We start from the raw sequence: 16,249 nt of genomic DNA, 5'->3' as shown, positions 1-16,249 counted from the left end.
GTTTTTTTTTATGGTTCTAGTGACAGACCTACAATATTTCTACATTATTAACAGGAGAAACACCCTTGAAAACCCTGGTAATCAACTTTGTGGCTTTGAGAAACAATCGTGAGGAGAGAGAGAGAGAGAGAGAGAGAGAGAGAGAGAGAGAGAGAGAGAGAGAGAGAGAGAGAGAGAGAGAGAGAGAGAGAGAGAGTTGTTGTTGTGTTGTTTGATAAATCTATTGCGCACAAGGCAGGCGTCAGACTATACATACGATCAAAAAACAGAAGTTTACAGAAGAGCAATAGTAGAACAATAAGAACAATAATAACAATAACAAGAACAAGAACAATAACAATAACATGAACAAGAACAATAACCAAAACAAGTGTAGTTAGAACAGTAACGACAGAAAATAAATAAGTAAAAAAAATAAATAAATAATAATAATAGTAATAATAATAACAATAATAATAATAATAATAATAATAATAATAATAATAATAATAATAATAATAATAATAATAATAATAATAATGATAATAATATGGAACATCAATAAAGAAAGAAAATTATATAAATAAATAAATATAATAAACAAGGAAATTAAACAAAGAAATAGATAGAGAAATAAATAAAACAAGAAATAAATAAAGATAATAGCATAAAATAAGAATTAATAAAAAAATAAACAACAAAATAAAAGATTAGTACAACAGTGAAAAACTAGGAATGGTAAAGGTAAAAGGTGACATAAGGAGTTGAGGGGTGGTAAAATGAAAGACACGGATTGCTGACAGCCGCCAAACTGTGGGTGTTGGGCTAACATGAGGTGTAGATGGTCGCCTTGAAGCAGGTGTTGGCACGCGGCGAGGAGAGGCTGTTCGCGCGGGAGCAGGTCTCCCACAGCAGGACAGTCCAGGCAGTAGTGGCGCAAGTGATTCGACTTGGGAGAGTGGCACAGGGGACAGGAGGTGTAGTGAGGCTCGTCTCCCAAGCCAGCCACCTGCCACAGAGGGCGGTAGCCGAGCCGCAGCCGCGCCGACACCACATTATGCCTCCTCACCCATAGTCCCTGACGTCGATACTTGGAGCGATGGTGACGAAAGGCATCATAGTGCTGAATAGTAACACTGGCCGCCCTCTGGTCGGCAGTCCTGTCGGCCGTGAAGTTAAAATGATCCTACTCTCTCTCTCTCTCTCTCATCTTAGGCTGTCCCATGTCTACCAGGATAGTCAACATGCTGCACGAGCTTGATCTCTCGCCACTAATTGAAAGGATCCATGCAAATGTCACCTGTTTCACCGTCAAGTGCCTCCATTTCCCCATCTCTCCTGTCACTATTCGCAAGTCATCAGGACCTTCCTTCAGCCTCATCCCCGCCTGCCTCGGCTGCAGCCCGGTGGCCGTGCTCTCATCAAAACTGTCTGCTCTCAGCTGCAACGTTTGGACATCTATGTTCGGCTACCATCGTCACGCCACACCATCTCTACACGGATGGGTCTGTGCAGGCGGACGGCACAGTAGGGTGTGCAGTTTTCTCTCCAGACACGGCACCTCCAGCAGATGGCTGGGTTGGACGTCGGCTGCCGGCTCAGTCCAGTTCCACCTTTTGTGAGTTGCACGGCATCCTAGATGCTGTGAGTCTCCTCTGTGAAAGACGCCTCAACGGTGTTGTCATATGCGACTCCCAGGCAGCCCTTCATGCCCTTTCTTCGCCAAACCCAGTCTGTCGTCATCTGGGTAACAGGATCCTGACGGCCCTGGCCTTGGCTCATGACCGATTGTTGGTCATTAGGTTTCTTTGGATCCCCTCCCATGTCTCGCTAGCTTACAATGACACAGTGGATCGCCTGGCTAAAGCAGCGACGCTGGCCTGCCTGCCTGCGACGCTAGCCCTATCCCCTCCCTCCGGTGCCTCAGGACCAGGATCCGAGCAACCTCCCTACTCTCTATAGAAGTGTTGCATTCTGGTTAAGTCAAAGTACATTGAATATTGAATATTATTATATGTATTGCATTTATTTCTTTATTGTTCTGACAGCTTGTTAAGGCGTATTCATGTATTTTCATGTATCATGTATTTGGTTATTATATTGCTCTGTTATGAAAGAATGTTACTTCTTTATGATGCTTATGTGCCTTACGTGCATGCGGACGTTTTCTTGTATTTCAATACTCGTGCTGATGTCAAATTAATTGTCACTACAGGTTAACCGCATTAAAGCGAGTAAACGACTGGGTCGTTTGTCATCCTGATCCCTTATAGACGTGACGGCGTCTACAGTTAACGACTTCGGTCTGCCGCAAGCTGGAGAAGAGAGGCGAGGATCGCAGCGGAGCGGAGCGTCTTCAGGATTACCCAGCGGGCGAATGCGTGTGTACGTTTGTGCGTTCCGCTGCCCGGTGGGCGGATCTTGAGGCGGCTCGAGGAGCCTCGCACACTGATCCGCCCGTGGGGCCGTCTCGCAGAGAAGTGCGTACGTGCGTTCCGCTGCCTGACTGACGGGCATAAGGCGGCCTGAGGTCTGCCCGCGAGGCCGTCTCGCAGAGAAGTGCGTGTGTGCATACGTGCGTTCCGCTGCCTGACAGACGGGGCGTAAGGTGGCCTGAGGTCTGCCCGCGGGGACGTCTCGCAGAGAAGTGTGTGTGTGCGTTCCGCTGTCTGGCAGACGGGGCATGAGGTGGCCTGAGAGCCCTCATACTGAGTACGAGTGCATTGTGTGCGTACTGTGGCACATCGGAGCGAACGGGAATATTCGTTCGTTAGCGCAGGTATACAGGTGTGTCGTGATACGAACTGTGATACGAAAGGGCCAGAAAAGGCGAACGCTGCCTTAGATTTCCAACCCTCGGCAGGTAATACACCCATTATGAATGAGCTCCCTAAGGTTATGGCGGAGCTGCTGGCGCTCATTGGAGATGTTGCGGAATCACTTCAAGATATGAATCGCGGTTGCTGCAGAGCAAAGAAGCGCTGCATCGACTCTCTGGCCTCGAGTGGTGAGGACGCAGATGTCGGTCGGTACTTAAGTGACGAAAGTAACGTGGACGCACAGAGGGTATGGAAAGAACCTCGGGCCTCGTCTAGCGAGGGCAGAAATACAAAACGGGCCTCGGTTGGCGAGGACAGAAACACAAAACGGGCCTCGAGCAGCGAGGACAGAAATACAAAAGATGCCTCGATCAGCGAGGACAGCAACACCGGATTGGCCTCGATCAGCGAAGACAAACACAAAACGGGCCTCGGGCAGCGAGGGCAGAAATACAAAATGAGCAATCTGTCTAAATATGTCTATCTACCTACCTACTTATGTCTGTCTCTATGTCTATCTCCCCATATTGGCAGCTCCTGTCTTTCCTCTTGGCCCTGGCAGGCATATATGGCACCTGTGACCCAAGACACCCCAGCAGGCCTTGACACAGTGTGAGTGCCAGTATTTGCCTGTGAAATGTGAAGTGACGTCCTGGAGGAAGTACTGCATTCCACTTTCACCTGTTCGGTGCACACCTTATGGTTATAGAAGGCAGATGAAATACAAAATATATTTTGACATATATTACATAGTAAATGTACAAACTGCTGCTAAAATTAATAAATAAAAATCATATTCTCATAATCTGCTTTCCAGAACTACACAAGTTTTATTTCCAAACTGTCACTGATGAATTTGATGCAATTTTTCCTGACTGGTATAAGAACGATATGATAATCTAACAAATGAACATGTGCCCTTTTGTAACCATGACTAGAAAAGGTTTTGAAATGTTTAAGGTTCTTTCAAACTGCACCAGTGTGGTAATTGGTTACTACCAGGAAACAGGTATGTCTTTGTGACATAGAAAAATATTTTGATATATCAACTTAAACAAATTGTGCAAAGTTTTATCTCTCAGGTCACATAACACACTATCATAGTAACTCCAATTATACAAAGAAAATACTCTAAGTTACAGCCTTCTCTTTTTGTGAATAAAGAAATTAGAATAATGTCCACTGGAGAATCAAGTTAGGATGTGATCTCATCTTGTCATACATATATATAATCACAGAAAAAAAAAATTTCCTCTTCATTTCTCATGAAATCAACTTTTGAAAATAGTCTATATTTGCAGTTATTACACAATGAAAAAGAATGATCAAATGGCATTTCCATTGACAGTCAACAAACTTCAAAACATGATTACTCCCATGAAGTAAATTAAAGCACTGAATCTTCCTAGTGTCCCAATGGAATTTTTAAATCTGGCAAGGGCAAGAACCACTTGAGGATCAACACACTTCCACATTTACAGCAAACTAATAAAAAGCTAACCAAAGTTTGAACAGACTCATCCTTCCAGTTTTGGTTAATTGTATTCGTGCATCACTTCCTCAAAGTTTGGTTACTAAGCAAAACACGAGACAGCAACACATGCACACCTTGAGGTTCAGGGTCACCTGCCTGGGCAATGGTGCAGCTCCTCTCACTCCACTCTGCTGGCTTACACAGGCAAGTACACATCAAGCTCACTAATGTCACTTTATAAAATTTTAATCAGCTCATTCATCTCATTCATGCATTTTTAAAAAGTTAGAATCTCGAATATGCTACAAAGATGAAAGCATGTTTTCTCATATGCCGTTTTCTTCATTAGGAATCAAAGGAAAGGCACAGGACAAGTTTACTTGGTGCAGTGAAGTGTAGCGTCCACTGCTGTGCCTCGTGACAATCATGCACACGCACACATTGACATTTCCAAAGCCTAGTGGTAAGTAACTCAACAATTACTAGAATCAGGTGTAATACTTCAACCAAAATAAGCCCCAAAGTATGAAATACCACAAACCACAAACTCTTACACATCTTTCCACACAGAAATGAAGGTTTACGTGTGGTCTGGTGACAGCAATACTCTCTCAGGAGGTGGGAAATGCAAGGACTCAGGCAAGTATAGTGTGGTGCTGGCATGCTTGTTCATTTTGCTTCTCCACTGATAAACACTTAAGAAAATCTGCAGCAAATTCCATCACACCTACTGCTGCTGATTTTATTTCTACACCGACTGTTATTGCTAAAGAAAATCTGGTTACTCCATCACACCACCTGCTGTTAATATTGTTTTTCCATTGATTATCAACACTAAAGAAAACATGCAGCACCAACCGACTGTTGGTGCTAAAGGAAAATGTACACCCTCTCCAAGTGCAAGATACCACAATACACAGTAAGCCTGATCCCATTCCTAATACTGCACTCCACTGCTTATTGCTCAGCTCAGCACCATAAAGGTTTTGAGGCTTGTCAACACTGCTCATTCCTCAGCTCCCCATTTCTTCTTCACCACCACTAAGGAAAACTGAGGTGTGTTGAAAGAGAGAGAGAGAGAGAGAGAGAGAGAGAGAGAGAGAGAGAGAGAGAGAGAGAGAGAGAGAGAGAGAGAGAGAGAGAGAGAGAGAGAGAGAGAGAGAGAGAGAGAGAGAGAGAGAGAGAGAGAGAGAGAGAGAGAGAGAGAGAGAGAGAGAGAGAGAGAGAGAGAGAGAGAGAGAGAGAGAGAGAGAGAGAGAGAGAGAGAAATAAGTTAGTCCTTCGAGGTTTCTTCACTTAGCATTCAGTCAAAAAGCTGCCTCTTGTCATTCTTTGAGTTGTGATATGAAGACAGTGTTCTCCACACCCCGCCCTGATCCCTGGCATGAAGCTCACTTGTATTCCAAGCAAAATTTAACTTTACATGTTTTATTACAATAAAGGTAATCTCGGCATTACACATGACATACAGTGTTGAAGCGTTGGGTCGGGGCAAGAAGAGGACGCTCACACTCGGGGGACCATCGGTTACATGGACAGTGTCACCCAGGAGATAGGAAATGCACCCACCAGCAAAGTGTCCGCCTTCTCACTCCAACCAACACATCACAAACAAAACAGTAAACAGTCAGACCTCCTTGTGACTTAAATCTACGAGTATACAAAAAAACTTACAGAAATCTTAATGTACATTTGTCTTCAGACTAACCTATTATTTAATAGATCACTTCAGTTATGTAAGATTAACATGATATCAATATTCAACCACAAAAGGATCAAACAAAAGGGAAAAAAAAAAGAAATATCAAATACATTAATGTAAATTATGGAATGAATATTAGTGCAAGAAACAGTAAGTCAGAGTCAAATGCTTTGGTTACCTTAACCTGCTAGTCCTGAAATATGGGCATTTAGGACATTTTCTCCAGAATAAGCTTCCAAAGCTACACTTGCAGGTGAGTAAAAATTAGCTTCAACATTTTGAAGGAATTTTACTTTTACATTATATAGTGTAATTTCCCCATAATATTCTGTTGACTAAATATAGCTGTGCATGCTGTGTGTGTACGTTATGTATGTATGTGTGTGTGTGTTTAGATGTGCGTGCATGTGAGCAAGAGACGGTGTGCATGTGACTGTGTGTGGGTGAGGTGTGAGGGCTGGCCATGAGTCCTGGTGTGGGAGGGAGGGGCACTAGGAGATGCAGCAACACCTGATGGTTTTGTCGTCTGGCACGGGGGGACTCACGGGCTGCTGCTTGCTGCCAGAAATCAGGCGTGTCAGGTCGTAGAAAGCCTGCAAGGGCAACACAACGCCATTAGTTGCTGCTGGCTGTGTTGGGAAAGTCACATGAAAATACTATCATCTAATGTGAAAAGTAACATAATGATTGCACCTTGAGTATGATACCTAGCCATGAATCCTTATCTTTCTAATTACTAAAAAATAAAATATTCCAATTCCTTCCCCATAAGTACTTACATTCAATGCTTCAATATATGTTTAGTAACAATAAAAAAGAATAGTAATAGTGAAGAAATATATCAGGATCTGTACTCCTGAGCAGATAAGATTGTCACTAGCTGTAGCTAACACCGTACAGAGGAGAATATTTCACACAGAACCAATCCTACAGTTATACACGTCAAATGATCATCTTGCAAGTTCTGATACACATTCTAACCTATAGTGTATGGTATATTATCTACCTATCTATCTATTTACCTATATACCAGGCCAGCAATTCCACACGGTATACAGAAACCAAAAACAACAGTAATGATACTGAAGGACTACAATTTGCTGAGCTGCATTATTCATCATCAAATACTAGCATCAGTGAGTGGTGATACTTGAGTGAAAACACATGTACTGTGCTGCTAAATAGATGAACAGCAAGTGTAATATGCTTTCCAGTTCAAGGTATACTAGTGATGTCATGTGATCTTTCCCATCTTTTCCATCAGTTACTGCAGTGCTAAACAGATGAATAGTAATTGTGATCTTTCTGATTGATACCAGCTGATCTTTCCTATCTTTTCCATTATGTATTGAACTGTTAAATAGATAAACTAAGTGAAATCTGCTTTTCAATTCAAGGCTTGTGATCTTTCCTATGCATTCCAGACACACAATTACCATCAGACATCCAAAAGGCTCCCTGACACTTCCTCTCCAAACTACCTACCTAGGAATAGACAATTATTAATTTCCTTCCACCAATCTACACCAATTTTAAGGGAATGGCTCCACACTACAAAAAACAGTGTACAATGAGCCATAGCCTGAGACCACTTGCTTTGTACTTTACACTATAACTCTCTACCACTAATAATCTGAATATGAAGGAATTGGAAGCACATTACAAAAAAAAAAAACATAGCATACATTAAACCAATGGAATAAACTGCCTTATACTTTACACTAAGACTTAGACCAAGTACTCCCATCACAGCACGGGGGACTCAAGCAAGCCAAAGCCACAGCACCATGGACCTCATTCTGAAACACTTCTGCACCGCACCTCCACTACTTTCAAAAGGCTCTACATAGATGAAACTGCACAGGTTTTTATGGGCGTTTTCATGGTTCTAGGGATAGATTAACAAGATTTCCACATTACCACTGGGAGAAACAGTCTTGAGAACCTGGCTAATCATCTCTGAGGCCTTGAAAAATAGTGGTGGTGAGAGAGCAAAGGGTTTCTCAATAGGGGCCCATGACACAAATCCATGCGAGTACACCAACATATCAGGGTTAAAAAGAAGCACCAAGCCATTGTCAAGTCCCATTCCATGATTGTTTGAAGGAATCTTAAGACAATTAAAAAAAACTTGTAATAATATGTACATGCATAATTCAAGGAACACATCAAAAGTTATAATAATGCCAATGACGTCTTGTAGAATATTATTATTATACGCCTGAGATGTACTTCTAAGCACATATGCACTCATACACATGCGCATCTTATAGGGTAGAGTAACAAAACCTTGGGTACCTATTAAACTATTGATGCACTAATGGGATACTAAACCAATCAAAGGAACTGATGAATTGAGCAACACAAGTGCACACATGATTTATGAAGCACTAAATTAACTGCGGTAAACTAAGCTCCTGTGTCATTGGGTGGTTGTTGGAGTGGCCTGAGTTCCCGCAGTCCCACCCACTGCCAGGAACTGATATTTGAAGAGTTATCACTCAGCACTTAACAACCTTAACCAAGCTAACTAAACAATAAAAACACTATTACGTATTCTAAATAATATTAGTATCACGAAGATCTTACAAAAAATGGGTAGTCATGTTCAAATTATGGATAAGTAAAGTAAATTCAATAGGGAAAGTTGTTGCCATGTATCCCAAATAATAAAAGATTGGTATCCATGGGAGTAAAAAATAAATAAATAAAGAATAAACAAAATAAAATGTTAGGTTCAAATTATGGATAAAGAAGATAAATTCAGTAGGGAAAGTATCAAATCAATTAACAAAAACTGCTGGTGTGTCTCTGCATCAAATTCACACCACGCAGCCACTTGATCTGCTACGTTTACTACCCACACCCTCAATCACGTCAAAAAAATGATGAGCGATGGATTAGATGGTCAGTCCTTAATAGTATAAAAATATAAATAAATAAACAAAAAAAAGTAATGAAATTGTGATTGATATATTTAATTGATTTAATGCTACAACCGGCAAAGAAATAAAAAGGATGAAACATGCTCTAAGCTCTGCCCCACCACAGCACCACCTTTGATTCCTAGACCTCTGAGCTGATGGTGAGTAAGGAACCTTCACTCTTGGACAAAGGATTGACTAGGGCACATACAGTCACTGGTATATTAACTGGCTGCAATCACTTCCCCTGTGTTAACCATTGTCTCTCACTCTTACATCCCCTGATATGCTGAAGAACAGACACTTGTTCATCTTTGCATTGTGATTCTCAGCAGACGATAATAATCACTATCTATATACCTGGTTGGCTTTGAAGTGAGATTCTAAGCAGGCCACGTGAATTACTACCTATCTATCTATCTGTATAACCAGACCAGCAATTCCACACAGGGTGACAGAGACATACTCACACACACACACACACACACATCATTCACACTCAGCCCCATCAGTCCCTGGTGGAAAGGGACAGTCTCGTGGCCCACCCTACTACACCCCAGGGCCACGGGCACAGCACAGCCAGCCACACATGTCCACAATGAGGCCCAAATATAAGAATTATGATTGAAGTGAGTGTAGCAGATTAACTAACATAGCAATTACGTTACTAAGTTCCTCTCTACTTTGTTTCCCAGGTATCTGTAACTCATGTGCTGATCAATGCACTAGGTATGGTGAGCACATCAGTAGCCTGTGAACTGTCCCTACTTAAGATACAATAAATGAGGGATGATATAAAACTGTTGGTCTGACTTAGTGTATTCTATTGTCTTCTAACCAAACTTGATTTACAAACGGTCCCATATGAGTTTCTGAGATGAATCTGAAGCATTAAGAAAAACAGAAAAAAAATCATTCATGTATTTGGTAATTTGGTATATGATTATCTTGTTGTCAGAATTCTTTCATTAATCAGTGAGAAAATTAACAGAAGCCAGCACTCGATGACGACCCTACACTATTTAAAGTGAATGTTTGCTCACCAGCTGTCTGTGTTATCCCTCGTGTGAGTGATGTCAAAATATATGCAGGTACTTAACATAAAACAAATGGTAAACTTATATGTAATGTATCAGGCATTACTTTAGATGATGCTCTTAATACTGCACAAACTAACAAACATACAGATTTTAAAGGTGTCTGAAAGCATATATGCACAATTTTCACACTAGGTAGTTAATTTAATGCTGTTTCTTATCTATGGAACTCATCTCTACTAACTACAGAATAAACTAACTCTATGACTGAGTGCTTGGCTCAGCTACCACACTTTTTGAATTCTATCATCTATACATCACAAAATTCAGGATTCTCACTTCTATCTATAAAAAGGAGTACATATGTCACAAGGAATAAAAAAAAATACAAATGCTATGTAAACTTGGAGGCACAAACCAAGAAACCCGTAAAAAGTAAGACAATGCAAGCAGTCTCACAAGCAGAAAAAATAAATGAATAAATCAATAAATTAACATACTGCCTCAGCCCATGTCTAGGCAAACATATCTTACAGGAGGCAAAGATCCCTCCTTTTTACCACACACAAACTATGTATAAAATAATGCTGTCTACACACAACGCCCCCACTAGCCTACGGGAGTGTTGCTGGGGGGCCAATGCAAGACTGGGCAAGCAGGGGGCATGACTTGGTGTGAGAGGGGTGGGCATATCCTGACCTAGAGAATGCAGCATTTGGGCTTTTTCCTCTTGCCAGGATCTTTACCCTTGCCATTGGTGTTCTTATTATCTTCCAATTTGCGAGAACGAATCTCACGCATCAAATCAAAGAAAACCTGTTGAGTGTGGGAAATCAATTGTTAGAAAAGACAAAAACGGTGAAAAGAAAAGGTGAAAAAACACAACACGAAACTGAGGGAGGACAATGCACCACACACTACACTCATGAACATGTGAAAACTTTATACTCTGACGCCCACTTGGTCAGTCAAGAAGCTGCTTACATCACTAGTGAAATGCTCTCACTCTTTAGTCATACCTACTGGAACTGCTGAAAGAAAAATCGATAAGCTCAAAATAACTTCACTGACTATGATAACGCAGGAGGTCATGCAGTCTCAGTCACAATGTGGGGTCATGGGTGGAGCTGAAACACTCCCCACCACATGACTGGTGGTAAAAATAATGGAAATAATAAGTACAGGCTTTAAGTAAACTTGGCAGCACTACAGCGCCCATTACTTACTGTCTCTTTTAACACTCTCCATGCTTAAAAATCTGAGTTCACTGATGACTGACAGGTGGACATGACTTTCCTTCCCTCAATTCAGTAAAGACTAGTAATGTAAGATTCTGAACACAACAGATCTCCCTATAAAATGCAACTCCATACAATAGATTCACAGCATTGTTATGCAGTACCCGAAAAAGGTGCAGAGGGGAGGCATTGGGATGTGCGAACAAACAACGCCACTGTGTTACTGTTATTGTTATACCACCTGACTTGGATAAGGTTTTAAAATAGTCACTTAAGAGATAGGAAAGCACACCAAGTTTATCTGATTAAAACATAGGTGACAAACATGGCCTTCACACTCAGGGGCACCACAGCATCCTAACTCCCACCTTGTCCACGTTGGCGCGAGTTTTAGCTGAGGTCTCCACATATGGAACCCCCCACTGGTTGGCCCTCATTTTGGCCTCGTCCTCGGACACTTTCCTGCGCTCAGTCAAGTCGGCTTTGTTCCCAACCAGCAGGAAGGGTATGTGCTCGTCATTTTTGACTCGCAATATTTGTTCCCTGCAGGATGACAGGAACTGTGTGAGTTTGCTTATTTATGTTTGCGTGTCTGGATTGGTAGATAAAGCGATTTGGTAATGATTGGTGAGAGTAAATGTGTGTGGTTGCTAATATACTGTGTGGAATGGAAAAATAAAGTGATTTAGTAATGATTAATTTTGATACGTAACTTTGATTGGTGAATTTTTGAAGGATACAAATAAATCTGTGTTGTCTTTTGTCCTAATTTAGAAAAGAGTTTTTTTTTTGGATAAAACTGTAAAAATCATACTCTGAAATATATTTTTTATATATTTGACAATATATTCAATGCAGGAAAAACCTAAATCTGCAGCTGAACCAGATTTCTGAAGCTCTGAATCTCGGACTTACAAAACAGTCTTCAAGGGTCATTAACCACTCATAGGCTGCAGGTAAGCTGTGAACTGAGGCACTCACCTGAACTCCTGCGTCGCCTGGAAGGAGTCATCTTCAGTGATGGAGAACACACACAGGAAACCTTCACCTGACCTGCAGGGACCAACCAACCTCACATCAGGGACACTGCCACAAACTCATATCACCTAACCTAACCTAACCTAGCCCTTGGATGGAAACACCAGCCCACTGCCACAACCTCACATCACTTAACCTAACCTAACCTTCGGATGTAAACACTAATTTATTTCAGTGTTACCAGAAATTAAGCTTACTGTCATGTCTACGTTTATAACTCTATACAGTCTTACAAGCCATCACCCACAGCCTCCTAGAGCAGCGTACCTGAAGTAGTTGTCCCTGATGGCAGCGTAGTCCTCCTGGCCGGCAGTGTCCAGTATGTCTATCTGCACCTCCTCCCCGTCCAGCACCACCTTCTTGCGGTAGCTGTCTGCCTTGGTTGGCTCGTAGTCCTCCACAAACTGAGGAAGGAGTGCAGGGAATGGTGACTGTCTATATGTGTGTCTGACTCTTTCACTACAACTTGTTAAATTGCCACAATGGTTCTAGTGCTATTAGCTATTTAATTTTACTCCCCTTATATAATGTTACTGAGAGAAAAATAAATAGAAATAGAAAAAGAAAGACAACAAGAGGCCTTCACTTCTTGATCACTCATTCTGCTGTTAGTTAGTGTCTCTTTCAAAACCATACCTTAAAATAACACCAAATTACTTCATCATCACCCTCAGGTAAACACCACAGCAGTTGGACCATTAATTAAAAAACAACTCCATGAATTCCTGATACCCTGTCTAATTTACAATATTTTCACTACATCAATAATAATAATAAACATAATACATAATAGTATATAATAATAAACAAGACTACTGCCAGCCTCCACTAGATTATTTTCCCTCACAGTGAATGCAAGGAACAAAGGCAATTCCAAATGACTGCTATTGTTTTGTGTCATTCTGTATCTCAATGCCACACACTCACTGCAATGCTGTACCTGACAAAGCAGCAATACAGTGTCAGGCAGAAATGGAGCACCGAGGAACGAGAGGTAAAGTTATTGCTATCTGTACCTGTAATGAAAGCTTTGTAACCAACCCAATAATTTCTGGAAACTAATCAACTTAATCAACCACAAGTATGAGAGAGAGAGAGAGAGAGAGAGAGAGAGAGAGAGAGAGAGAGAGAGAGAGAGAGAGAGAGAGAGAGAGAGCGAGAGAGAGAGAGAGAGAGAGAGAGAGGAGAGAGAGAGAGAGAGAGAGAGAGAGAGAGAGAGAGAGAGAGAGAATGTTTTTGTTGAGCTCTATATAAAACCAATTCATTAATCCATAAAACAAACTCAAAAGAAAAAAAAAAACAACTGGAAAAAAGAAAAAACATCAGAAGACAGGATGCAACAATCTCACCTCATCATACATAAACTGCAGCGTGAGGGCGGACTTCCCTACACCACCCGAGCCGACCATGATGACCTTGTGTAGGGCCGGCGCGGGGGGGTTCTTCTTGGCCCCGGACATGGCGTTGTTCTTCGTGGCGGCGGTGGCTGGGGGGGCGACACGGGAGGCAAGGCGGGCCAGACAGCTTCTGGCGCGGGACACTGGGTGGCGGAGGGCAGTGACGAGGCCTCTCCAAGCTTCCTTGCGTGAGGAGCGGGGTGGCGGTGGCACGCAGGGGTCTGAGGGGTAGTACACGCCTGGGGTGCGGCCGTCTCTGCTGTAGCTGCAGCTGATGCCCCTCTGCTCTGTGTCCTGGATGGTGATGCGTGGCCCACTGTGGAGAGAAGAGGTGATGATGAATGGTGGTGCTTGAAACACTGAGTAAAGGGATTCAAGGTACACTGGAGATCAAGAATAGAGGTGGTGGCTTGGCTTGAAACTGAATAAAGGAATTCGAGAAGCCCAATGTGGAGAGAAGAGGTACTGGTGAATGGTGGTGCTTGAAATACTAATTAAAGGCATGGAAGAGGATGACAGGTGGAAATTAGATAGTGTTTCATACAGGAACTGCCACATGGAGACCTGATGGCTTCTTGAATCTTCCCTTATTTTCTTATATTCTATTTCTCTTATTTTCTTACATTCTATTCATCTTATTTTCTTGTATTCTATTTTCCTTATTTTCTTACATTCTTGTGTCTATGTGTCCAGACTTTACTTACTCTGTATATAGGAAACTGAGGATAGCCAGAAAGTACACAGCTTGAAATAACACTGAATAAAAGTAAAACAGATCATAAGACACAATGGAACAATAAAGTTATATAATTCGAACATGAAGCACTTAGCCAACATTTTCTTTATATACAGACAAAATAAAGGATTGGCAGAAAGTATATATTATCTTGAAATACCACTGAATGAAATACAGGTTGAAGTATATGATAAGACACGAGGGAACAGTAAAGTTACATCACTCCTGCCAGAGAACAATGACATGACAGGCTGTGTGTCACACTCAAGGTGAGAACTCGGGAGAAGAAAGTGTGAGGCAGCATTCCCATGTCACCTTAGTAATAGTAGTAATAATGGTAGTGGTAATAGAAATAGGAGTAGGAGTAATAGTAGTAGTAGTAGTAGTAGTAGTAGTAGTACTCTGATGGTAGTGGTAATGGTGACTGAATAATAGTAATAACAGAAATAACAATAATGATAACAATAATAATAATGATAATAATGATAACAATGATACCAGTAATAATAACAGCAACAAACAAAGAGCGACAACAACAACAACAACAACAACAACAACAACAACAACACCACCACCACCACCACCACCACCACCACCACAACCCCCAAAAATACCACTACATTTTTCACCTCACCAATCCATTTAGCCTCACAAACATTCCTCCTTCCACTCCGTCCCTCATTCCCCCACTCCTCCACTTCCAGACACCACCACATCTTTAGCACAGCACAAACCAAACACTTAACACAAAACACACACCTGAGCCAAATGCCTACACCTGCCTATTCCACTACCTAGCTACCTCAGAACCTCCACACACCTCCACACACCTGGCCATCGCACAGCCCACCACCTGTACAAACACCTGAGGTCTAGCGTCAACACTGAAGGCTTAGGGAAACATTCATTAGGGGTAAGTGACTTCTTGTAAGGGCTTGTATTTTGAAGGCTCTGTTCTTTCGTTCTTTTCAAACGCTGTGGGGTTTTGTTGTTATTGTTAGCTGAGGGCTGGCAGATATGTGTAAATATGTAAAGTAAGAATGTGTATTGTAGTGAAAGAGTGGAGTTAGTTAATTAGTTTATTAGTTAGTGAAATATAAAGTGAGAAATATTCAAGATTATGCACTTTCTTTTTTTTTTTATTAACTTAAGAAAATAAGGGATGGTGCAAGAAGATGTCAGGCCTACACGTGGTAGTTCCTGTACGAATCATACCCACCTCCTTCCACCCATCATCCTCACCTGTCTAATACTCTTTTAAAACTCCCTAATGACTCAGTATGAACAGCCTGATTACTGAGTCTATTCCATTCATCCCCCACTCTCTTTGGCGATCAATTCCTTCCTATCTCTTTTCTAAATCTAACTTTATCAAGCTTGAACCCATTATTTGATTACTGACCCTGAGAATTTTGCACACACACACACACACACACATACACACACACTTCCCCTATTAACATCTCCCCTGAACCCTAAATCCTTCTTAAGTTTTTATGAAGTAATTAGGACATGTTATAAATGGAGCCAGGTAGAAATGGGCCCTTTTTTTTTCTTTTTATTGATATTAATGGCTGGAAAATATAAGAAGCATTCCATATATTTCTTTTCTCTTTTCTCACACTCGTTTTTTTATTTATTTTTTTCTATGACACACAAATATGGAAATAAACATCAACTATTTAGAAGAACAACTTTTTTCTTATTTACTTAATCATTTATCTTTTTAGTCCTTAATTAACACGAAGAACAAAACAATTAGACACACCAAAATAAATAAATAAACAAACAAATCTGAAACATAAAGCAAGTCACGTTAAGAATCCTAATAATAAACCTCTCTCTCTCTCTCTCTCTCTCTCTCTCTCTCTCTCTCTCTCTCTCTCTCTCTCTCTCTCTCTCTCT

The 16,249-nt window shown here is 41.4% G+C and overlaps 1 protein-coding gene across 4 annotated transcripts in view; it reads right to left on the bottom strand.

Moving 5' to 3' along the window:
- Positions 1-3,527: 3,527 nt before the first annotated feature.
- Positions 3,528-16,249, bottom strand: part of LOC135090283 (ras-related protein Ral-a-like) — a 30,521-nt gene continuing 17,799 nt past the window's right edge. For 3 of the 4 annotated variants that reach the window (XM_063986923.1, XM_063986926.1, XM_063986925.1), the window contains exons 2-7: positions 13,561-13,924; positions 12,479-12,615; positions 12,155-12,226; positions 11,542-11,716; positions 10,635-10,751; positions 3,528-6,567 (exon numbers count right to left, since the gene is read on the bottom strand). In XM_063986923.1, coding sequence (XP_063842993.1) covers positions 10,635-10,751; positions 11,542-11,716; positions 12,155-12,226; positions 12,479-12,615; positions 13,561-13,924 — 865 coding nt within the window. In that variant the 3' untranslated portion in view covers positions 3,528-6,567. The remainder of the gene's footprint in view (positions 6,568-10,634; positions 10,752-11,541; positions 11,717-12,154; positions 12,227-12,478; positions 12,616-13,560; positions 13,925-16,249) is intronic. The other variant, XM_063986924.1, reaches the window with a different exon arrangement.

The sequence above is a fragment of the Scylla paramamosain genome, chromosome 34 (genome assembly GCF_035594125.1).
Source record: "Scylla paramamosain isolate STU-SP2022 chromosome 34, ASM3559412v1, whole genome shotgun sequence".
Lineage (NCBI taxonomy): Eukaryota > Metazoa > Arthropoda > Malacostraca > Decapoda > Portunidae > Scylla > Scylla paramamosain.
The sequence above is the reverse complement of the archived record's forward strand: the minus strand, read 5'-3'. Positions and strand labels throughout refer to the sequence as shown.